Source organism: Salvia splendens, chromosome 11 (assembly GCF_004379255.2).
Source record: "Salvia splendens isolate huo1 chromosome 11, SspV2, whole genome shotgun sequence".
NCBI classification, from domain to species: Eukaryota; Viridiplantae; Streptophyta; class Magnoliopsida; order Lamiales; family Lamiaceae; genus Salvia; species Salvia splendens.
Window position 1 is genome coordinate 26,258,544 of NC_056042.1, and position 26,439 is coordinate 26,284,982.

The 26,439-nt window shown below is 44.4% G+C and overlaps 1 protein-coding gene and 1 pseudogene across 1 annotated transcript; one reads left to right on the top strand and one right to left on the bottom strand.

Moving 5' to 3' along the window:
• The first annotated feature begins 247 nt into the window (after positions 1-247).
• Positions 248-26,439, top strand: part of LOC121753835 — a 37,649-nt pseudogene continuing 11,457 nt past the window's right edge.
• LOC121753836 (protein CUP-SHAPED COTYLEDON 3-like) lies at positions 13,192-14,777 on the bottom strand. The gene is made up of 3 exons (XM_042149093.1): positions 14,325-14,777; positions 13,947-14,221; positions 13,192-13,701 (listed from the first exon to the last, which is right to left on the bottom strand). Exons 1-3 carry the CDS (start codon positions 14,521-14,523, stop codon positions 13,267-13,269), a joined length of 909 nt encoding a protein of 302 aa, XP_042005027.1. The 5' UTR covers positions 14,524-14,777; the 3' UTR covers positions 13,192-13,266.

Genomic DNA, 26,439 nt, shown 5'->3' on the forward strand with positions numbered 1-26,439 from the left:
AAGATGGAACAACTTTCATCGTGCAACCGCAACCAATTTCGTTCACTAGCCGTTGTTTTCAAATATATCTAAAACATACACATACCTTCTCTTATTAAAAAACCCTTCAGAAATTCAACAGAAGCAGCATTCAACAAGGCAAAGATTTCTCTCTGTATCAGAGAGAGAGAGAGATAGTTGAATGTGATTATCCTTCATCACTCTCAAATATACTCATATTTTTGTGTTGAAAGACAGAAGAGAGAATATGGATGGAGCAAGTGACAATTTCAAAGGCATGATCAGACATTCAAACATTCATGGTAATATGAAATTTGTAAAAGGTTTCAATTTTCACTTTTTCGATGAGAGAAAAATAGAATCTTGTGGCATATCTTGAATATCTAACTAAGATATTGCTTGTCTATTTCTCTGTCTTAGGGGGGATGAAGGTGACTGCTCAGGCTGGGCACAGCAGGAAGGCGTTGAGCACAATCGACAGCAATGTTGTACAAGCTCACAAAAGGGGCGTCTTGACAGTGTATAAAACTGATGGGGTGCGTACTAAACAAGCCCAACAGCAATGACGACCCATCAGCCCAAAGCCCAAGGAAGAGTATGAGTTCGGCATTACCATCAGCCCAAAGCCCAAGGAAGAGTATGAGTTCGGCATTACCAAAGAGTTCGGCCTCAGCCTACAGCTCGGTAAAAGCCAACCTATCAAGCTCTGCTCTCAGGTCGGCATCAAGCTCTACTCTCAGATCGGCAACCAAAGCAGGAGTATGAGTTCGGCATTACCAAAGAGTTCGGCCTCAGCCTACAGCTCGGTAAAAGCCAACCAATCAAGCTCTGCTCTCAGGTCGGCATCAAGCTCTACTCTCAGATCGGCAACCAAAGCAGTTCGGTCTCAGTATTCGACCGAACAAGGAGTTAGTGGACCCATACAGGATGTCCAACACACCCACTACCACGTGGTGTCAACTCAGGCCACGATCGTAGGCCATGACCTACGCTACATCCACGATCTTAGGCCATGACCTACACGACATCCACGACTTAGGGTGGTGATGCAAGCCACGATCTTAGTCCAAGATATAAATAGAACTTAGATCTGATATGAGAAGGTTAAGCTCTCTAGAGATAAAACACCATATAGCAAATAGCAAGTTTGTATTTGTAAGCTGTAGAAAACAGATCAAGCAATACAATCTTGCCCTCCCTTTTTCCCGTGGACGTAGATTTACTTCAGTAAATCGAACCACGTAAATTCTTTGTGTCATAATCTTCATTCTCTACCAGCATTTACGAACATCAGAAATTCGCGGATTCATCACTGGCGCCGTCTGTGGGAAGCAGAGAACAAAATTTGTGATAAAGCGAATTTTTGATCCATTTTTTCCACCCAAAAAAATGCATACCAGATCGCAGAGTACCCGCATTCCTGCCCGTGAGAACCAGGAGGAAGCCAATCCATCCCATAGGTCTGGAAAACAGCCTAGGGATAAATCCACCACCAGTTCTCATGGCGAAGGAACAGGCCGCTCCAAAAATCGTCCCACTGAGTCTTCCCAGCAGCCTGATTTGAATGAGGCTGTCAAGCTGTTCTTGGCTGAGAAGCAGGATGAGTTCTTAGCCTTCCTGCAGAAGAGCCAAGAGCCGAAGACGAAAGCGGAGGATTCTCCTTCCTCATCCAGACATGAAAGTCACTACCGCAGTAGTGCCGTGTCTTCCAGGAAGAAGAATCCTCAACCCCGACATATTCCTGTTCTTCCTCGGTACCGGAATCACAGGAGAACTCAATCTCCTCCATACCGACGAGATATCGGATTCGCCGTGTACGGAGCACTGAAGACTCCGTTCTCGGACGACATCACCCGAACTCCCCTACCACAGAACTACCGAACTCCGTCGATGACTTACGACGGGCTCGTGGACCCTCACGATTTCTTGGGGCGCTATCAATATAACATGGCGAACCAGGGTCTCAACGAGGTCCACATGTGCAAGCTGTTTCCCGAGCTGCTCATCGGGAACGCGAGAAGGTGGTTCGATAGCCTCCCCCAGGGCAGCATCAGATCTTACCGAGATCTAATGGATGCCTTCCACAGGAGGTTCTTTCAGAAAGCGGAAGCCCGAATCACTTCGGCTCAGCTGCTTTCCATTCGTCAAGGTCGCGACGAAAAAATCAGCGACTTTATGACAAGATTCCACAAGGAATGCTTGCAAGTAGACGATCTCAACGATCTGCTTGTCATCTCGGCATTCCAAAATGGAATCCTGCCCGGAGCGCTCTACAGGAAGCTCGTCGAGTGCGGTCCGCAGACAGCTCAGGAAATGTGGGACATTGCGGACCAGTACTCCCGGGCCGATGAGGCAGACCGTCGCAAACGGTCGTTAGACAGCTCATCGTCCCGAGGAGACAGGAGGAAGCCCGATCATAGCGATCAGGGACATCCTCGCCGAACTCCTTTTGGCGATCAGGGACATCCTCGCCGAACTCCTTTTGAAAGGATTCAAAGGACTCCGGTGCAAGACAGATTGGGACCCCGTCTCAATCCCGAGAAGCCGCCCGCTCAGTTCGTACTGCTGAACAAGCCAAGAGCGGAAATTTTCGAACTGCACTCTGACCTGTTCGAAAAGCCAAAGCGGATGACGAAATCAGCCGCGCGCCGACCCCAGGATAACTACTGCTCCTACCATCAAGACCCACGGTCACGATACCGAGGAGTGCAGAAACTTGGCTGCAGGTATCGATGTTCTTGTGAGGGCAGGGACATTGAAAAAATACCAAAGCAAGCAGTCAAAGAAGAATAAGAAGCAGAGAGGTGCGAACTGCGCCCCTCAGGATCCGAAAAGGCAGCCGGATCCCGAAGACGATGACGAGCCGCAATATGATGGAGTAATCCTGACTATTGACGCTCTCCCTGCCGGGAAGACCAAGTCGTCCCTGAAGTCAGAGCGCAGAGGCTCCAATCGAGAGGAGCCAACGCATAAAAGGCTGAAGCAGGACGAAGTGATTACGTTCTCGGATGCTGATCCCGTCCCGGCCATCTCTCCTCACCAAGACGCCATTGTCATCCAAGCCGGAGTGGCAAACAAACTGATCCACAGGGTGTTTGTGGATACAGGAGCGTCAGTCAGCATTCTTTTTAAAGAGTGCTTCGACAAACTAGAAGTGGACCCAGCTCGGCTCAGTCCGGCTCCGCTTCCCCTGAAGAGCTTCGCCCAGGAGGACACCCGCCCTGAAGGTATTATCAGCCTTCCGATCACGGTGGGGAAAGCGCCTACTAGCTCCAGTACGATGATTGAGTTTTTCGTGGTGAAAGCTCGGTCCCCGTACAACGTCATCCTGGGAAGAGACTGGCTCAACACAGTTCGGGCCATTTGCTCCACTTATCACCTCACCATCAAGATCCCTACTAAAGGAGGGATAGCGGTCATCCGAGGTGACCAAAAGAGAGCAAAGGAATGTCTGCAAATTGCGCTTAGAAGTGCCGAGCAGTCAGATCGGCACCACCAAGCATAGCAATCACAGCAGCCGGAGTCAGAGGCGATGACCGAAGTCATACATGAGCCGAACTCGATGACAGTTCAGCTGTACGAAGACGATCCATCCAGAACGGTTAAGATCGGCTTCGCGGGAACGCCTCTACTTCGGGAAAAAACCATCCAGCTCCTCAAGGAGTACAAAGACGTCTTTGCATGGTCTCCGTTGGACATGACCGGAGTGCCCCCCGAGGTAATCACTCATCGTTTAAATATTGATCCTTCGGTCCGGCCGATAAAACAGAAGCAAAGACTCTTTGCGGCAGAACGAAGTCAAGTCATCCATGACGAAGTCCGTCAATTATTGAAGGCGGATGTGTTATTCGAAGTGAAGTACCCTTCGTGGGTGGCCAATCCTGTCATGATCAAGAAAAAGGAAGGAGGATGGCGGATGTGCATAGATTTCACCGATCTAAATAAGCACTGTCCCAAAGATTGCTATCCCCTTCCGAACATAGATAAAAAAGTAGAAGCTCTGATAGGCTTTGAAATTTTTTGTTTTCTTGATCTATACAAAGGATACCATCAGGTTTTAATGGATGAGATTGACGCTTCAAAGACAGCCTTCATTACTGATTTCGGCATTTTCGCTTATAAAAAGATGCCATTCGGTTTAAAGAATGCCGGAGCCACTTATCAAAGGATGGTAGACAAGCTTTTTCGGCACCTGATTGGAAAGGAGGTCGAAGTGTATGTTGACGATATAGTCGTCAAGAGCAAAAGCACCTCGGAGTACGAGCACAACCTCAAGTCCACTCTCAACGTGCTCAAGAAAGCCAACCTCAAACTTAATCCCCAAAAGTGTACCTTTTTGGTAGATTCGGGAAAGTTTCTGGGTTGTTGGGTTTCAAAAGACGGACTCAAGGCAAACCCCTCAAAAGTTCAAGTCGTTCAGAACATGGCAATGCCGAAGTCCATACATGACGTGCAAAGGCTAACCGGATGTCTAGCCGCACTGAGTCGATTCCTTTCCCAAGCAGCCGAAAAGCAACTGCCGTTCTTCAAGGTGTTGAAAAAGGCACCAAAGTTCGAGTGGGGAGCCGAGCAGAAAAAGGCCTTTGACGAGCTCAAAAGTTATCTAGCCGAGCTTCCTATTCTCTCTGCTCCAGCCGAAGCTGAAGTACTATTCTTATACTTAGCGGCATCGGATCAAACCATCAGCGCGGTGCTTGTACGAGAAGAAGGCCTAAAGCAGTTTCCCATCTACTTTACAAGCCGAGCATTAAGAGGTCCAGAAACAAGGTATCAACCTCTGGAAAAAAATTGCTCTGGCGTTAGTAAATGCAGCAAGGAGACTGCGGCCATACTTCTATGCTCACAAGGTATGCGTCTTAACCGATCTACCTCTTCGGCAAGTTTTGACCAAGCCAGAAGCATCAGGCAGAATCGCCAAGTGGGCTATAGAGTTGGGAGAGCACACAATTGAATATCTACCTCGGAAAGCCATCAAGGGACAAGCCTTGGCAGATTTTCTTGCAGAAGCGAAGTTCGATCAAGCAATTCCTGTTATTGCCGAACAGAAGAATTCTGCCAATGCCGAACTAGCACAGCCCTTGGAATCCGAAGTAGAGCCGCCGGACTGCTGGAGCGGATTCGTAGATGGAGCTTCAAACAAGATGGGAAGTGGAGCTGGTATTTTACTTGTCGCTCCCGACGGACACGAGGTAACCTACTCACTTCGTTTCCTATTCCCCACTACTAATAATGAAGCCGAGTACGAAGCCCTCCTGGCCGGACTCCAGTTAGCGCAAAGTCTGCTCGTCAAATCTCTCAAAGTCCATTGTGATTCACAAGTCATAGTAAATCACATGTTGGGTACAAGTGAAGCTCGTGACGAGAGAATGAAGAAGTATTTGGACAAAGCGCAAAGCATCAGCCGAAGTTTCTCCTATTTTCGGATAATCCGCATTCCCAGAGCGGAAAATAGCCGAGCAGATGCCTTAAGTAAATTGGCCTCAGATCCGAGCTCAAAGGCGGAAGAATTAATGCATCGAAGCATTGATGAAGCCGAGGTACATTCAGTATCCAGCTCGCCGAACTGGATGACGCCGATCTTGCAGTATCTGGATCAAGGACAATTGCCCGAGGATAAGAGAGAAGCTCGGAAAATCACGTGCCGAGCACTTCGGTACGAACTTCATGAAGGAGTCCTCTTTAGAAAGTCTTACCTCCAGCCGTTATTGCGGTGCGTAGGACCAGAAGAGACGGACTACATCCTCAGAGAAGTTCATGAAGGATCGTGCGGTAGCCACAATCGGAGCCAGAGCTTTAGCTAAAAAAGTTCTGAGATGGGGATATTATTGGCCAACCATGGTACAAGAGGCAGTGCAGCTCGTCAAGAAGTGTACGAAGTGCCAAATTCATGCAAATGTCCCAAGGATGCCGCAGACCGATCTATACACTATGCAAAGCCCTTGGCCTTTCATGCAATGGGGCGTAGACATAGTGGGACCACTTCCTCAAGCTCCTCGGCAAATGAAATTCCTTATCGTTGCCGTGGACTACTTCACGAAGTGGGTGGAGGCTGAACCATTAGCTACGATAACGAGCTCAAAGGCATTGGACTTCGTCTGGAAGAACATAGTGTGCCGATTTGGCATACCCCACATCCTCATCTCGGATAATGGGACTCAGTTCACCGACAAGACGTTCAAGAATTGGTGCCAAGAGCTGAACATTCAACAGCGGTTCACTTCGGTCTCCCATCCCCAAGCAAACGGACAAACGGAAGTAACGAACCGGATTCTGGTGAAAGGGTTAAAAGCTCGGTTAGAACAAGCCAAAGGACAATGGGTAGAAAATCTCCCTCAAGTCCTATGGTCCTACCGAACTACACCCAAAACCTCCAACGGTGAAACTCCGTATAGCCTGGTGTACGGCACTGAAGCCGTAATTCCGGTGGAGATCGGCGTACCCAGTCCCCGAACTCTAAATTTCTCCTCAGAAATGAATGACGACGGACTGAGAGCAGAACTAGATCTCGCCGAAGAAAGAAGAGAATTGGCGTGCATAAAAGCAGCCAAGTATAAGGAGCAAGTAGCCCGGTATTATAACCAAAGGGTGAAAAAGCTTCAATTTCAAGTGGGAGATCTCGTCTTGAGAAACAACGAAGTAAGCCGAGCAGAAAAGCTGGGCAAACTCGAACCCACATGGGAGGGTCCATATCGGGTGTCCGAAGTCCTCGGCAAAGGGTCTTATAAATTGACTCACATGTCAGGAGAACAAGTACCCCGAACATGGCACGTCTCCAACCTCAAGAAGTACCACTTGTAAGAGACAAAAGTCCGGTCAGTCCGTCTCGTGTCTAGTTCGGTCATAGGGGTATGTGTTTTATTTGTTTGTTTTTTACTTGTACCTTTTACTTGTCGTTTTAAAAAAAAAGGTTTAAAGTTTTTTTCCTTCGTCTTTTTCATTTTTTCTCTATGTGTTTTGTCTCTATGTGCTTGTCGTCTCTTAAATGGTACCAAGGTATATCGTTCTTTAAAGACTGATCCCCTTTTTAGATCGATTATTAAAGACTATTGTGAGTCCAAGCTTCTAAGGAGGATATAAGACCACAAGTCAGCTTAACAAGCAGTCCGTCTGAAACGAACTGCAATAAGCCAACGATTGTGAGTCCAAGCTTCCAAGGAGGATACAAGACCGCAATTCAGCTTAACAAGCACTTCGTCTGAAACGAACTGCAATAAGGGAAAGTCCGATCCACGCGATAAACCTCGCCGAATTAGGACGACCAAGTTCGGTCAAAGAAGTTTACCTCATAAGACCGGGGACGACCACGTCTAGTCAAAGAGGTTTACTGCATAAGACCACTTCGGTTAACTGGGAAAGTCCGATCCACGCGATAAAACTCGCCGAATTAGGACAAGGGAAAGTTCGATCCCGGCGACAAAAATCGCCAAATTAGAACACAAACCAAGTCCGGTCAAAGATGTTTATTCATCGGACCAAAGACGAGTCCGGTCAAAGATGTTTATTTCATCAGACCAAAGACGAGTCCGGTCAAAGATGTTTAGTTCATCGGACCAAAGACGAGTCCGGTCAAAGATGTTATTTCATCAGACCAAAGACGAGTCCGGTCAAAGAAGTTTTACTTCATAAGACCAAGGACCAAGTCCGGTCAAAGAAGTTTACTTCATAAGACCGAGGACAAGTACGATGAAATTTTTTCGCTAAGCTGTAAATACAGTATTAGAAGCGAAAACAAAATTTCATTTTTCAAATCTTGTTCGGCATACAACTCCGCTACACCCCTACAAAATGGCGTTACGCTATTACAAGGACTATTCTACTGTCCAGGGTTGCTGAAGTTAAGCCACCTATCTGCAAAATCCTCTGGAAGCCGAGTTCGTTGTTCCGAGCAGATGAAGAATAAGCAGGTCGACGAGATGCTATCCTCGACCCAACGCCTCTTTCCCCGAGCCCGAGAAGTCCTAACACCTCGGCGATGAAGAGTCTCTGCAATAAGCATCGCTGATCTTGCTCGCTCATAGTCACAACTCCTCGGCGAATTTCAGTCCGTCCCTGTCTTGACGATTCCGGTTGCTCCTGAGCCGTTCTCGTCTTGACGTTTCCGGCTGTTCCGGAGTTCGTTGTTGGCTGGGAGTAGGATTTTGAACAAGGGAACCAGAGGTTTGATCTGGAGTGCGAGCATCTGTTGGCGCGATATGCCGAAGGAATCTTTCTATGGAGGGGCGCCGAGAAAGAACAATGTTGTACCGAGAAGCCCAACGCCGCAGTGATGTCACAACTTGTTGGCAAGCCGGGCTCTCCAGCACATTGTTCATACGGAGTACATGATATTCCTCCCACAGTTCGTCAACTCGACTCTGAACATCTGATATGGTCATTCCCCCGCGCACACGGATGTAATCCTCATACGCAGTCCTCTCAGCAATGGCCGTATTCAGCTCGGCCTCCAGATCTTTCTTATCGGACTCTAAGTCCTTGATATCGGCATCCAGCTTCACTAAACGAGCCAGAAGCTCGTCATTCTTCGTCTGATCGGCTATAGCTCTTCTCTCAGCTTCGTCCAAAGCCGAAGAGTACAGCCGTTTCCAGGTGAAGTATCTCCATCTCCTTGGGTACAAAGCAGCTATATTAGTTCGGCAGCTGTACCGAGCAGATAGTAAAATACAACAGGAATAAAGGCGAGTACGAAAAGCTATACGAAGACAAGTGTAGAGAATTTTTCATTCACAAGGAAAATTTTTACACTAGGAGGGCTTCAAGGCCATTTTACAAGGAAGAAACTAGACTAAGAGAAGGGAGACGAAATCATACTCCGCCAGCTTCGTCTCCGGCTCCTCGGTCTGGTACAGCTTCTTTCTCCTGGGCTACCTCAGCCTCAGCCTCGCCTCCTGCCGGCCTCGCCTCCGCCTCTGATCGGCTTCCTTCTCCGGATGCCCGGTCCTGATCGACTTCGGCCTCCCGCTCCAGTCGGCTCGGCCTCACCCTCTCCGTGGTAAGTCGAAGCGGGTGAAACGGGTCCCACGGAGGCAAAGATAGCCTCCAGGCTGAACAGCCATGACAGTTCGATGTCGGGAGGAAAGCCCGCACGCGGCCGTACAACGTAGTCACCCCCGGCTGCTGGAGATCGGATTGCCGCCCCACAAATGACATTTTCTTCCTCGTCCTCAACAATCATGTTATGCATTATGATACATGCATACATGATGTCGGCGACTAGTGACCGCTACCAACCACGGGCCGCTCCCTTCATAATAACCCACCGTGCTTGGAGGACTCCGAATGCACGCTCGACATCTTTCCGAGCTGCCTCTTGCCTTTGGGCAAACAATGCCCTCCGATCCGTTGTCGGACATGTGATAGTCTTCACGAACATGGGACATCGAAGGAAGATCTCATCTGTCAGATAGTACTCCATACTATACCGATGGTGGTTGGCTGTGAACTCTACGTTCGACGCTCGCCCGACACACAAGTCGTTGAACAATGGAGACTCGTTCAACACATTGAGGTCATTGTTGGACCCCGCGACACCAAAGTAGGCATGTCAGATCCACAATCATTGGTCGGCAACGGCCTCCAACACAATCGTGGGATGTGTGCCCGCTAGTGTATTGTCCTCTCCAAGCCGTTGGACAATTCTTCCACTGCCAATGCATACAGTCGATGCTGCCAAGCATCCACGGGAAGCCGTGAGTCCGCTCGTGCAAGTCGACCAACTTCCTAACGTCGTCGGTCGTTGCCTTTCTCAAGTATGTATCCTTGAATGCTTCGACGACTGCCCGACAGAATTTAGGTAGGCAATCCCGTCCAGTATGCTCGCTTACATGAAGATACTCATCGAACATATCTGATATAGTTCCGTAAGCGAGTTGACGAATGACAAACGTGCATTTCTGCAACGTTGATATACTTTGTCGGCCCACAGCATCGGTGGTTTGGCAGAAATACGAGTCACGAGCTACAACTGAGTTGACAATGCGTAGGAACAAAGGCTTCCGCATCCGGAACCGGCGACGGAACATCTGCTCACTCCATCGCGGATTGTTAGAGAAATAATCCGTGAAAACCCGCAAGGCAGCTTGTTCACGGTCTCGGTGAATATACAACCGAGTACGTGGTACCCGGATTTGTTGTTCGTTCCAAGCTTGAATAGCAGCTTGGTACCGTTCCACTTCGTTGTTGATTTCTTCTTGGATTGCCGGTACCGCCTCTGCTAACAATCGGGACATTTGAGCTTCGAATAATCTTTGACGAGGAGGCATTTTTTCGAATCTTAGGAAGAGGAATGGAGTTGAATGTGTATGAAAATGGATGAAGTGGTATTTATAAAAAAAAAATTTGAGTTTTAAAAAAAATTCGAATTCCGTTGCGGCCCGCCAAAAACGAAATAACCCTGGGTCGGGCCGCGTTGCGTCCCGTTTCGTCCCGAACCATCTAACGCGGGCACGGGCCGGACCCCGGGACCATCCTCAAGCCGCAATTGCAGCCCCGGGACCGGCCCAGGCCGCAACTCTTCTCTCTCCAAAGCGCAGGACGGGCCGGGACTCGCGATTTGCGGCCCAGCCCCTTGCGTTGACGATGGTCTTAGGCCATCCACAACGTTGTTCCTATACCGTTCCTTAAACTACTATTTGCGGGCCCCACTGTACTTTTTCACTCCGTTCCTTAACTAAAGAACGAACCTGCAACCCTCCGTTCCTTAAATTACTATTCATTCAATTTCATTTTTTTTAATTTCCAACTCAATTCAATTAAAAAACACACTTAAATAAAAAACAAACACACTTTATTAAAAAACACACAACATTAAAACAAAGTTACAACTTAAACTTAAAAAAATAAAAAGCACACAAATCCCAAAAAAATAAAAGTACACAATTTTAATAATTTCATTCGCCAAAGTTTGCCCAAATGTGCTCAATTAGATCATGTTGGAGTTGGGTGTGGGCACTAGAGTCGCGTGTCCTTGCACGAATAGATAACCGTTCTTGTATAGACGGATGCGTCCCACTTCGAGACGGACTACTTGCGGTTGAGCTTCCGGGGGATTCGGGGTCGAACCAATTTTCCGCCTCGGGTCCTTGGTCTTGGACAATCATGTTGTGCAAGATTATGCGCGTATACATGATGTCGACCATGTTCTCCATGAACCACGTACGAGCCGGGGCTTTGATGATGTTGAAGCACGCTTGGAGAACCCCAAACGCCCTCTCCACATCCTTGCGAGCAGCCTCCTGCTTCTGCGCAAAAAGTGCCTGCTTTGGGTTCGCAGACCCATTGCACGTCTTCACGAAGGTAGGCCACTTCGGGTAGATGCCATCGGCGAGATAGTACCCCATTTTATAAAGCCGGTTGTTGGCGACGAAGTTGATGGCCGACGTTTTACCATCCAAAACTTCGGTCAAGAGGTTGGACTGGTCGAGCACGTTTACGTCGTTGTTCGACCCGGGGACCCCGAAGTACGCGTGCCAGATCCAAAGGCGGTAGCCGGCAACGGCCTCGAGTATAACCGTTGGGTGGGTGCCCTTGTGGCCGCTCGTGTTGGACCCCTTCCACGCCACCGGACAATTCTTCCATTGCCAGTGCATGCAATCGACGCTGTCGAGCATCCCGGGGAATCCGTGCACTGTTTCGTGAAGGTCGAGCTGGAACTGACAATCGGCCGTGCTTGGCCGCCGAAGAAATTCGTCAGTGAAGGCTGCCCGGACGCCTTTGCAGAATTTGAGCAAGCACATTCGCCTAGTGCTGTCTCCGATGTGGAGGTATTCGTCGAACATGTCCGCCGTTTGTCCAGTCGCAAGCTGGCGGATTGCTGCAGTACATTTCTGCAGCGTCGTGTGGCTGGGACGGCCGACCGCGTCGAACCCTTCCTGGAAGAACTCTTCCCGGGCTGCCAAAGTATTCGCGATGTGGAGAAATAACGGTTTCCCCATGCGGAAACGGCGACGGAAGTACGTATCTCCCAAAACCGAGTTATCGCAGAAGTAGTCGCGTACTAACCTTGCGGCGGCTTCCTCCCGGTTACAATGGATGTACGTAGGGAGCGTAGTTGGGGCAGCGCGGCTTCTTACGCCTCCCGTCGTCGATCTTCTTCAAGTGATTGTTCCAATATTTGACGCATTTGTTCAAAAGGATCCATTAGTTTGATTAAATTAAGAGAAGAAAAACAGAGTTGATTTAAGATGAAAATTGGGGTGGAAATAGAGAGTATTTGAGGGGAATAGATGTGTGTTTGTGAGTGAAATGAATATGAAATACGAGTATTTGTAGAGTAAATAAATTTAAAAAAATATATAAAACGGATAAAAAAAACGGTCACAATACTGTTGCAATATATATATATTTTTTTAAATTCGAATTTTAAAAAAAATGAATTATTGCGTCACCGTGACGAAACCCACTCGCAGGGCAGCGAGTGAGCGTCACGCGTGCGCTGAGAGCCCGCCACGTCGCCTCGGAGCGTGGCGGAACGTGTCGTGCCGCGTGCCGCGGCAACGACACCCGGTAAGGCATAGGCACGGAATGGCGACGACAGCCGCCGCGAAACCGTTCCTCCGCAACGGCACAGGCACCGCAACGGCACATGTTGCGGGTGCTCTTAGAGCTGCCATTAAAACCAATCTTCGTTTGCGCTACTGCTCATGCAATCGCGCACAGCCAAGGAAAACCTAACCCCTCCATAAATCATATCTTGCCATCACATCACCCGCCCCAACCCCCAGTCATATCCATCCCCATCGCTTTTAATTTTTATTTAGTTTTTTGTAAACCACTTCTGCAATAAAATCTACACTCTATCTTTTTAGTGCCAGAAATCAAAGATTTTGGTTATATACCAGCAGTAGTCGTTGTAAATTTGCATAAATAAAATACTCCCTCCGTCCCGAGCTACTCGCTCATTTCCTTTTCGATTCGGAAATTAAGGAATGAGTGTATAGGAAAATAAAAAATGACGGCCGTAGGTGAAATTTTTTACTAAAAATGGAAAGAGTGCAAGTAACTTGGGACGCCCAAAAAGAAAATAAGTGCGAGTAGTGCGGGGACGGAGGGAGTATATGGTACAAAAACAGCAAGATACAGTACTAGTCATTCCTTAGTCCCCATCATTAATGCTACTGCTACCACATGCTTACAATATTCATCAAACACAAACAGATAGAGAGATCCAGAATCTGTAGATAACATATTTTATAGTATTCCACAATTAGATTTATAAGATATTAATGAGGCAAGAATAATCTCTCCAGTGACTCTGATGGAATTGAGTCTCTACCACCATCTAAAAGCCGGCTCACTTGACATCACATGATCAACAGCTGTAACGATGTGATCATCCACAGTTGCTGATGGGATTGCCAGATTTCCCCCAAAAACAAATGGATATTCATATTTGCTGTTTCCACTCCCATCACACACATACTGCAACTGCAAATGGCTCCGAAGATCAGACTCTTTCTTGCACTGTTTGGCAATGGCCATGCTTAGCTCCTTCAAGCTCAAGTCTTGGCTGATTAGGGCTTTGAGCTCCGACTGAACTTGAACAGTGTGATAGAGAAATTGATGATGATCAAGTGTTGCTGGTGGCTCTAGCAATGGAGGCAATGAAGTAGCTGGGTTGTACCCTCTCATTAAGTAGCTCTGGCCTTGCACCAAACTCTTCTTCTCAGCTGCCTTGTGGAAAATCCTGCATATCACCCACTCATCCTATCCAAAATCAAATCCAAATCAATATCTCCTAAGAATAAAACAAGTCAACCCTAGCTAGGAAATATTGCGGATCCAAATTCGAAAAATGGAGGGGACGGAAATGACAACTAAGGATGTCAATCCGGCCAAATTATTCATATTGTCAAGCTATTCAACTCAGGGTCATTCTGGTTATGTTTTTTCGGGATATTAAAACTTTTGGATTTCATCAAAACTTTCGAAATCTTTATACACATTTTTACCTTGCCGGTGTGGCGGCACGAGAAGTCGCCGTCGAGGCGGTACTCGTGCATGACCCACTTGGTCTTCTCCCCTCGGGGGGCTCTGCCTTTGTAAAAAACTAGGGTTTTCTTCATCCCAAGAAGGCCTCCATTCGCAGCGCTCACCACCTCCCTATCTTTCCCGGTCGCCTTCCAATAGCCAGCGCCGGTCGCCCGGTTCGTTCGCAGCCCGGTCGGGTATTTCCGGTCTCTCAAGCTGAAGAAATACCACTCCCTCTCTCCCATCTTCGCCGCATCTGCACAACACATAAATATGTAAATAGGGTTTAGAATCAAATTGTAATTAGGGTTTAATTGATTTGGAGGAGAATTAAGATGAATGTGTAGTAGAGGACAGACCAGGAAGCTCCCACGGCTCGCATCGGTTGAGGTCGACTTCAGCGATGTGGACGCCGCAGAAGCTGCCATTGAAGACCTTGGAAGCCAAGTAGAAGGTGATGAGCTCTTCATCGGTGGGGTGGAATCTGAAGCCAGGAGGGAGGCCTTGCTCATCATCTCTCTCAAGCTCACACAGAATCTCTTCCACTCCCAACATCATATATGTTTGATTACTAGTTTGTGTTTGGGGATTTCAAAATTGAATATGCTAAAAACATGCACAAGAAGTTGATAGTTGTGGTGGAGAAGGATAAGGATTATTTATTTATGTAGGAGTAAGAGTGATTGAGAATTGAAGCACTGAATCCGAAGGGAGGGAAATGGAATAGAGCGTCATAAAGGCTGATCTGCAGAGGGCCTGTAAAAGCCACCTGAGAAGGGTTCCAAAACAGGCAAAATAATATTCAAGAGGAGAGAGAGAGTGAGAGGTTGGGGTTGGAGGAAAGGAGTAAATGCAATAGCACAGATTTATGCGTGCGTGTACAAAGAACTAGGCTCTTAGAGCATCCACTATAGGAGGAAAGGGGGCGGACGAAAAAATGGGGCGAGGGTGGGGCGGTCTATAGTGGAGAGAACGTCCGCCCCGTGACGGACAAGAAAAATGGGGCGAGGGTGGGGCGGTAGAGGCTTCGCCTCCTACGGGGCGATCGCTGGGCGATGGTGGGGTCCGCGGGGCGAAATGGGGCGATGGGTGGGGCGGTCTATAGTGGGGCGCCGGACTATGGACGTCCGCCCCACTTTGATTTTTTTATTTTTTTTTTTAAATTTTTTCGAAAATTACATCTATAAAATACTCCTAGTCCACTTCTCATTATTTGCACACCAAACATTCCACCTCTTCACACACATATTTTCTATCACTAGAATTTGTAGTCTTAAATAGACGATTTATGGAAGGACGAGTGGAATTATCTGATCGAAGAGGTGGAGTACGAGGCCGAGGAGGAGGAAGCGGCGCGAGCGGCGGAACGCAATGCGGAAGTGGCGGAAGTGGTTGAAGAAGTTTGGGCACGTAGGGGAAGTGCCGGTGCAGTATGAACACTATTATGATGTTTAATAGAATAATATTTCGTTGTATACTTTTACCCCCACTTTAATACAACGAAAATGTGGTGTTTAATTTTAATTTCTTTACTTATACCTGTGTTTTTATAATTACGTATAGTCCGATAAATTTAATTAATTATTATAATTGAATTAAAATTAAAATAAAAATTGGTTATAAAATTTTGGGGCTATTGGAAGTGTCCGCCTATAGTGAGGCAGTGAAGGAAAAAATTAGGGCTATGGACAAAAAAGTGGGGTTGTGGACAAAAAAAAGGGGCGGGCGATTGAAAGCATCCGCCTATAGTGGATGCTCTTAGGGCATCAATAACCCCGTCCTCATTTCCGGCCCCAAGTCCCTTCCACGTCATCATTCCTCTACAGTTGCGGCCCAGGCCCCAACTGCTGTAACCCTGCATGCCGCAACTAATAAATGACACTATTCACAACTCCAACCTATTTTACACGTAAAATAAAAAACACCGGAAATTTATAACACGGAAAATTTCATTTATAACACGAGAATTTCATTTTTAATACAAAAACAATAAATTATTACTATCAAAGTAAGCATTCTTTCTCTTACTCATTACTAAGCGTTGTACAATATACATTTCATTTTCGTGTTTCATTTTATATTATCATGTTCGTTGTATTGAATTGAAAAATGAAAAATATAGGAAACTATCGACCGGGAGCTGAATATTTGTCATACTGCTACAATTTTATAGTACAATATACATTTAATTTACGGTTGCAAGTAAAAGATAGCAACAGTGAGAATCTAGTGGCAGTAGCAGAGCAGCATGGTGTTGCAGCCTACCTATATATGTGCACACGTACGTATTAGTAACCCCCACCTATACTACTTGCTTCCTCTTTTTCATTTTCATATTTTACGTTAATACTCCTTCCTCCCGGCCTAAATAAGATCTTTTTCTGAGCACAAGATTTAATACATTATTTTAATTAAAAAGTTAAATAAACAAAAAATTAAATACGTACTTAAAAGATGGAGTGTTTAGTAATCAAAACATCAAATGTTACGTGTCCAAATTGGAGTATAAGTTCGGGTGTGAAATGATGGAAAAAAATGACATTTATAGATGGAATTGGAGTATTTTAAAAAAAATGAAAATAGAAGATAAATTTCGCATGGCTGTGAATACCCTAAAAATAGTTACTTTAAGAACATTAAGGATTTTAATAAAGTAGGAAAGAGATACCAATTTGAGTATTGATTGTATTTCTAGTGAAGAATAAATCTCATTTTATTTTAAAAAAACTTTTCATAAATAGATATGGACTATTTTTATTAGAAGTATGAAAATGGAAATAAGGTTCATTGTTATGGAAAAGAGAGTATTTAGAAGCATGAACTCCATCAGCCCGTGATTAATAGTCAATATTTGTCATTTCCATCCATCTCCTATTAGGAATTCTAATTCACTTTATTATAAAATGGTATGTATGCATCACATTCTACTACTTATTAATTAATTACACTAATACTTTATATGTTCCATTAAAAATGAAATGTTTTCCTTTTTGGATTGCTCCATTAAAAATGAAGCGTTTCCTAAAATAGAAATAACTTTATCTCTACTTTTTTTTCTCTCTCTTCCTTAACTCACAAAACAACACTACATAAAATTTCGTGCTAAAAAATAAACGTTTCATATTTATTGGGACGGAGGGAGTATTTTTTTAGTATAATATGAATATATAGAAATAAAACTCACTCCTTCCATTCCACTAGAAATGAAACATTTGTCTTTTGATACATGATTTTATATAGTGTTGTTTAGTAAGCTAACGAGAAGAGAATAAAGTAAGAGGAATAAAAAATGGAGATGATGTTGTTTTTTATTTTAGAAAACATTTTATTTTTAATGGGACAACTCAAAAAAGAAAACGTTCCATTTTTAATGGGACAGAGAGAGTATATAATATTACGGTATATTATCTTTTTTTTTAAATATTTTTATATTTCTTAAATTTATGACAAAACTTTTAATCGATGGTCTTGATCATGGAGGGAGTATATTGTTTATTTGAGATAGGAAGGCTGGTGCAATGAAGAAACTGCACTACTAGAAAATTGGCTTGTAATGACACTTAAAATTGTCACTAGAAAATTACTGTGCTGACACTTCATCTATAATGGCACTGATGCAAGTGCAGCACCTGGTACCTGTAGTAAGAGGTAGTGTGTAGATAGTACATCTATGATGACACTTTTTATATTGAAGTGCAGTAACAATATATTATAAAGTGCAGTGAAAAGCTAGTGTGTAGATACTACATCTATGCTGGCACTTTTTATAAAGTGTGGTAAAAAAAGTGTAGTGAGAAGCAATTTTTCTAGTAGTGCTGTAAATATATTTCCCTAGATTATTAAAAATGTATTATTCCTGTGAGGATATAAGTAGTAGCAGTCTGATTTACAAAGCGAGCAGCTCGTTTATTTGATGATTAGCAATTGACAGTACAAAATTATTAGAGCATCCCCAATCATGCTTTTGCTAAAGAGCATGGTTGTGGGTCTGGCCCCACATTTATTAATTTTTTACTCTCTGCTTTTCTCTAAGAGCACAACATCCCCATCCATACTCTTCCACAAGGGCATGCTCAAGGGTCTCATAATTCTATTATTCAATTTAAATAAAAACATTTCCACAATATTAAAATGCATTAAAAATATCCAAAATACTATTACTAATTACTAAAAATAAAAAAAAATCATAATTAAAGTCTAAAAAATAAAAATTACATAATTTAAATCCTAAAAATTAAAAATTACATAATTAAATTCATAAAAATTAAAAAAGTCACTACTCATTGGCGAATTTCGCTCAAATGTGTTTGATTAAGTCATCTTGTAGCTCAGCGTGGGTCTTGGTATCGCGTATTGTGTGTCTTGTTTGGATCATCTCGCGCACCGTCGTATGCATACCTCGGCGTGGGGGAGACCTTGCGGTTGAGCTTCCGGCTTCATCCTCGTCGTTAAAGTTAGCCGCCATCGGTCCTTCGTCAGCTATAATCATGTTGTGCAAGATAATACACGTGTACATGATGTCGGCAATATTCTTAACGTACCACAGCCGAGACGGGGTCATCACAATGTTGAATCGGCCTTGAAGGACCCCAAAAACTCTTTCGACGTCTTTCCGAGCAGCCTCTTGATGTTGCGCATAAAGAACTCGTCTCGGGTCTTGCGGATTGTTGAGCGTCTTCACGAAAGTCGACCACCTTGGGTAGATACCATCGGCGAGATAGTCACCCATGTGGTATGGATTTCCATTGACGGTGAAGTCGATCGCCGGTGCTACACCATTCAAAACATCATTGAAGAGTGGTGAAGAATAGAGCACGTTCAAGTCGTTGTTGGATCCTGCCACACCGAAATATGCATGCCAAATCCACAGGCAGTAGTCGGCGACCGCTTCAAGGATAAGCGTTGGGCCGCCGCCTTTGTGGCCGCTTAAGTGATGCCCCCTCCAAGCATTCAGACAATTCTTCCACTTCCAATGCATGCAGTCAATGCTGCCAAGCATACCGGGAATCCGTGGACAGTTTCGTGAAGATGAAGCAACTGTTGACAATCTTCGGTGGTAGGTGCCCGAAGGAATTCATCACCGAAAGTAGAACGAACGCCGTCACAAAAATTTTTGAGGCATTCGATTCCAGTTGACTCACCCACATGCAAATACTTCTCGAAGAGGTCAGCCGTTTGCCCAGTAGCAAGTTGTCGGATGACACAAGTACACTTCTGCAACGCCGAGAGACTTTGCTGACCGGTTGCGTCTCTACATGATTGAATGTATTCAACACTGGCGGACAATGTGTTGACAATACGCATAAACAACCGTTTTGACATGCGAAAACGGTGCCGGAAGCAATCTTCCAGAAACCGCGGCTCGTCGGAAAAATAGTCGGCAACGAGCCTTTCGTGGGCTCCCTCCCGGTCAAGAGGGATGTAGCGACGATTTGATCTAGTTGTTCGAGGAGTAGGGGCGGGGGTAGCGGCGGCGACATAGGCTTCATAAGCGGCATGATATTGTTTATAGTATTCTTGTTCTTCGCGCTCCGCTTCCGCCATGATATCGCTGAAATCCATTTTTGAATTTAGAAAGGGTATGAGTGACAGAGGAAGATGAAGATGAGTTGTATGAAAAAATATGAATGAGAGATAATTTGATGTGAAAAATGGATAACGAATGTGTGTATTTATAGATGATTTTGGGATTAAAAAATAATAAAAATTCAAAAAAACGGTAATGAAACGGCTTTATTTTTGGAAATCCGAAAATAATTTTTTTATTTTATATTATTTTTTTTATGTTTTTTAAAAAATAGAAATTGCAACGGCTAAGCCGTTGGCGAATGAGAGGGAGCCACGTCGCCCTGCTCAGCGGCACGGGCGTGCTCGATACATCGAGCAGCCTTGCCGTCGGCAAGAGTGCAACGGCGGACAGCAGCGTGCCGCGCTGTCGGCACGGACGGCGTCCTCCCTAACGAGCACCGTTAGGGATGCTCTTAGTTGTAAGAATCATGTGTCATAGGCCACACGCAACGCGTCACGCGAGTTGCCCGTGTTTCGTTCCGCAGTGACGGAACCGGGGCGGGACGCGTTGCAGCGTCTCATCCCGTCACCAGCCCGTCACGCAACCCGTCCCGCCGCGACGAAACGCGGGACGGCTCGCCATGCGCCGAGGCGACGTGGCGCGCTCCCAGGCCATGCATGACGCCCATTGGCCGTCCCGCGAGTGGGCATCGTCACGCTGACGCAATAATTCATCTTTTTAAAAAAAATCGGATTAAATAAAATAAATAAATATATAATGTTAAACGGTAATATTATCGTTAATAGAGCCGTTTTCCTTTTTTTTTTTTATATTTTTTTACTCTATAAATACTCATATTTCATCCTCATTTCACACACAACTACACATCTATTCTTCTCAATTCATCTTCATTTCCTTTCCAATTTTCATTTAACATCTCATTACAAAATGTCTGGCGACGGAAACTCCGGCGGTGGCGGCTCCTGCGCGTGGGATCTCAACGCGTTCAGCGACTGGGGAGCATGTACAACACATTGGTTGGTTCCGGTTCGTCGACGTCGGGCACCCAGGGTTCGTCGACACCGGAGGATACCAACCACCCAATTTTGATGTTGATGCATACGCCCGTCCCTCTGCCCCTCGGTATTCGCAGGGATTATCCCAGATTCGGGAAGATTATCCGGTTCAACCCACTCCGGTGAAGGCCGATGCGGGGGAGGAGGAGGAGGAGGAGGATGAGGATCTAGGTCGGCATCCGTACGGCCCCTAAGAAATGCTGGCGGTGTACAACGCCTGGATCAGAGTCTCGTACGATCCCATCGTCGGGAATCAACAACCCCAGAAGTGCTTCTAGGAAAAGATCACTGAGGCCTACCACGAGATTAAGCCGAAAAAGACCCCCCGCCGCACATATAAGATGCTTCGCGCTCACTTTGACCGAGTCGACAGAGAGGTCAAACGATTCTGTGCCATCTACAAGAATGAAGCGGCGCAGTACCAAAGCGGAGTCACAGGAGCCGACATTCTAAGGTCGGCTTTACGCCAGCCCAATACCATGCCTGACTTAACGGAGTTGCGTTTATGGCGGCACAACTTGGCATTCCGCCTCCTCACGGCTTCAGTGCACCTCCACCGTCTCCTCCGAGGGATGATTCACCGGCGGAGTAGTTTTTTTATTTTCTATAAAATTTTATTTAAATTATGTCATTTTTCTTTTTTTAGGATTTTAATTTGTGTGTTTTTTTTATTTTTTTGAATTTTAAGTTGTATTTTTTATTTTTTGTCGTAATGTTATTTTATTTTTAATGAAGTGTGTTTTTTATTAATTGAATTTGTTGGAAAAAAATGAAATAGAATGAATAGTAATGTAAGGGACGGAGGGTTGCAGGTCGTCGCTTAGTTAAAGGATGGAGTAAAAAAATACAGTGGGGCCCACGAATAGTGTTTTAAGGGACGGTTAAGGGACGATATAGTGACAGCGTTGTGGATGGCCTAACATACCTAATCTAATGCCATAATCTAAGGGCATCGTTAACGCAAGGGGTCGAGCCGCAAATCGCGAGTCCCGGCCCGAGACGTGCGTTGGAGGCGACGGAGTTCCGGCCCAGGCCGGTCCCGGGGCCGCAGTTGCGACCTGGGGACAGTCCCGGGGTCCGGCCTGGCGGGCGATGGAGCTTCCGGTTGAGGGGGTTCGGGCCGCTATTGTTCACCAATTTCTGAATTTTTACAGTTCGGAAGAGGAAGAAGAGGGAGGTGGAGAGGAAGAAGAGGGAGGAAGATGAAGAAAAGGAGATGGGCGACATCAATTTTCTAATTTTTAATTTTTTTTGCATTTTTTTGTATTTTTTTATATTATAATTTTTAGTTTTTTAGATTATAATTTATTATTTTTAATTAAGAATGAATTCTCGTGTTATAATTGTTCAACGTTTTCACGTAAAATATGTCGAAGTTGTGAATAGTGTCATTTATTAGTTGCAGTCCGGGTTGTGGCCTGCAGGGTTAGAGCAGTTGGGGCCTGGGTCGCAACTGTAGAGGAATGATGACGTGGAGGGGACTTGGAGCCTGAAACCGGACCGGGGTTAATATGCTCTAACACACACACACTTAGCAGGTGTATCTATCTTTCTATTTATATCTATACATTAGGAGAGTGATGGATGAATCATGAATCTGATGGATGGGTATGTTGGAGATTCGAGCCCACTTAAATTCGATTATTGTTCCTCCAATTGCACCGCATTCATTATTTCTCTCTATTATGCCGTTTTCTTGCTCGCCTTTCTCCATCTTTACTATGCACCTCTTTCTCTTTTGTCTTTACCTTCTTTTATAATTTCTTTTTTTTTCCTCTATAAATCTACATGACAAAAGTGTACAAATATTGAATATATAAGTACTTATGTAGTACTATAATTAATTTTTTTATACGTATAAAATTATCAATCTTCATAATTGTATTGGTTTGTACTAAAAAATTAACGTCGCGCGTCTACAGACTACAGTGTTTTGTACTAAATGAAATGAGACAATACACAAGAATTCCTAAATTAGAAGCAGTTGCAGCTCAAAATAACGCGGAGTAACATGTTTAATAATTTAGCTCACAAGAATAGAAATTAAAAATAAATGTGATTTTTACTCTCCTGATCATTGACGTGACAGTTCATAGTAAAAGAATTGAATAACTCCAATAAATATAGTTGCAATGCAGATCTGATTTTTTTTCTCAAAAACATTTGCTTGTATGGCCTTCTCTATTTATATGTGTAGGGCAACTCTAAATTAAATGAATGTAAATTATGTTGTTTAATTTTGAAGAGCTGGGCACGTTTACAAACTTAAGGCCATCCACAACGCTGTTTCTATACTGTTCCTAAACCGTTCCTTAAACTACTATTTGTGGGCCCCACTGTACTTTTTAACTCCATTTCTTAACTAAGGAACGAAACCTGCAACCCTCCGTTCCTTATCCGTTCCTTAACCGTTCCTTAAATTACTATTCATTCAATTTCATTTTTTATTTTTATTTTCAACTCAATTCAATTAACACAAACACACTTCATTAAACATTACTAATTGAAATAACAAATTATAAAGAAGAATAATAAAACATTAAACATTACTAATTGGAATAACACATTACTCAATTCAGTTAACCCAAACACACTTCATTAAGCATTAAACATTACTAATTGGAATAACAAAACATTATTAAAAACCAACCTCCTTCTTTTCTTCCTCAACCTCCTCCAATCCACTGCGGTGCCCACCCCGACGCCACCCCCTCCTCACCTTCAAATCCACCGCCGACCCCTCCAACTCCCTCCTCCGCACGATGCAGTGGGCGTCACGCACACGCAGGGGCGAGCCACGTCGCCGAAGCGCGTGGCGGCACACACCGTGCCGCGTCTCGTGCCGGCGGCACCCGGAACGACATGGGAACGACACGCCGACGGAACGCAGCGCCGCAACGCGTCGCGCGCCGGTTTCGTTCCGCCGGAACGAAACGCGGAACGGCCGCGACCCGCGTTGAGGGTGCTCTAACATATAACGAAAGTTATTGCAAGAATTATTGTAGCAACTAGTTGTACGAAACCTTAATTATTCAATCATCATCAACCTCTGAATTATCTGCTCTCTCTCTCTATATATACGTGTGTGTGTGTGTGTGTGTGTGTGTGTGTGTGTGTGTAATAGCAGTGTATATGCATTGGGACAGCTTGTTTTCGTACCATTGCATTCAATGCATTTTGGACTACTTTCTTCTCTATATTTAATACGCCTAGTTGACATTTTGTACAAAACTTGTCTTCACACGTCTCCCTCTGACTGCCATTCATAAATTTTGTAACGAGAAACTCTTTCAAATGAGACAATTTCTAACTATATAGTAGTTGCAATTATCTATATATGGCATTGAACTAACCTTGTATTCATTTGTATTCGACAACTAGATTCAGATAAACATTCACTCTTTGTAAATGAGAAAGACACAATCTTAACTAGATCTCCTCACAAAAAAGGTAGATATCATTCCTTTCAATATATTGTTGCCAATATTTCAAATAGTTGTATAATTGTAAAATTATTTAGTTTCAGGATGTCATAACGGCGAGTTCTTACTTCTGACTTAGATAGATATTCTGACATATCACATTAGATCAAATCATTATTGTTTTAATCCTCATAAACATTTCAATTTGCGGAAAATCGACTACCGGTGAAAGTCCATGATTTTTATAGTCACTTTTATGTTTATGTGAAATGCTCCCACCGTCCCAAGGAAGATGGCTTCTTTCTTGAGCGGCACAAGATTTTATGTAACTTTATTTTGTGTGTTAAATGAAGAGGGTAAAGTATGAGAGAGAAAATAAAGTAGAGATAAAAGGTGTTTCTATTTTTAGTAATGAATCATCTTTGCGGGACAAACCAAAATAAAAAGTGGGTCATGTTCACGGGGACGAATAGAGTATAATATTTCGGCTAAAGTTGATGAATTTAGCTATCATTTCCTCTTACTTTTAATTATTAGTGGAGTAATATTTTGTTTACGTGAATGGGCTTTCAGTATTAAAGGCCCTGCTGTTTTATATGTGAATGGACCTTCAGTTTTACTGGGCTTATTGTTGGGCCTTATCACATAGTAGTATTATTCAACCAGTTTGACAAAAGTTAGTACAAATAAATAATTTATTTATTTTATGAGAGAAGGCCATACAAATGGTACACCCATATTTGGATCAAAACTCATATCTAATGCATATTGTTATTTGTTACAACTCTTAATTCTTGAGATGCAAATGATGGCAGTTGCTGCGGTGTAGGGAATAAACCAGACCGAGACGGGAAACCTAACCGAACTCTCGGAGCAGATGTCAATCGAGTGCTACACAACTTATAACAGCAGCTGCAATGGAGGCCTCGTGGATTACGCGTTTACCTACACTGGCAGCCTTCATAAGTAGGAGCCTATTCATTGCAGGTTTGTGGGATCGAGCTCAGAGTGGCAGCTGTTGGGTACGGAACGAGCAAGGGGCTGAACCATGCCATCGTGGAGAACTCACGGTGAGAGAAAGGATATACTGGAAATGTAATGCTGTTCAAGATTATACTGGAAAAACTCATTTGTCTAAAGAAACACATGTTCATTAACATTCCAACATAGAAAGCAAGCAGCATAGATTATGTCGATGAACAGTCGATACATTACATTAAAATATACGATTTCTTCTATACTCAGTACTTTGCAACGACGGCCTCAAAGATGCCATCGGATCTGAAATGGGGAGAGAACAATCTAGGATCAACGGGGCCTGGCAGATTGAAGAAGAGCGTGAAGGGTCCAGGGGGTGATTGTTGCTGGAATTTCATTTCGTATACTCGGGAATATTTTTGGACGATCTTGCCACCAGTCGACGTCACACCTCGAACACAGACCTTTCCATCCCTTTGAACATCACAGCTGAATTCACCTGATACATGTAATCAAGTGAGAACAAAAACAATATAAACATAAAAGTGTGAAAGGTTGATTTAATGTGCTTCATAAACACACTTCAATGTCGAAAAGTAATGCAGAGTTTTCAGCACAAAGAAGAAGATTTATCCTATCTTCATCATTCTCTCATGACATTATATACAGAAATGTGAACATACGGTGCATTGACCAATATCCGATTTCAGTTTGCAGCTTCAAGTCCACACAAACTGATCTCGTTATTTTCAAGATGTGTGTGTAGAATCTCTAGACTACGAGTAAGAATCTAAAGCACGGCCGAAATTAACATGAAATAGGTTTGTCAAGTCATAATCCAATGGAATAAAATCTATCTTTCCTAATGACGATCTCTCACTGCTGTAAAGACATGAAACAGCAGTCTCTTTATGAAGAGCGAGAAGTTTAATCTCTCATAGCCAGATACATAACTTCCGGCCTGCACATGTTCGCTCAGAAAATGAGCATGGAAAACACAACTTTGCTTAATCCGTTCACAGATACTCTTCACTGACTTAAGTTATTTCACAAGCCAACAAAATTCAAAAAAAAACACAATATACAAAGAACATAAAGAGTAAATCGCAGACAACACAGTGATGAGGTGAAGAGAAATTCACCAGATCTTTCTTGACGCCAGGTAGAGCAATACAAAAGTAGTGTACGCATGAGTTTGCTTCGCCATTGTCTGTGATGCCAATATGGTTGGTCCACGTCCCCCCTTTACAAGCTGTTTCCAGTCAATGGACCAACAGACGTATTCGACACCATTCTTCCACCTTGGAACAGGCACGAGTGGCAAAGAATATGTGCTGGGGCGTGGAAGTGTGCGATGAGTCTTGTATACGGCAACCAATTGCATAGATATCAGGATGGTGGTTGTGCCGTCTCTTTGCAGTTATTCAGGGTCCACCTGCCAACCGTTTTTCGAATTCATGCGATTGCAGATAATCTCTCGGTTCGTTTT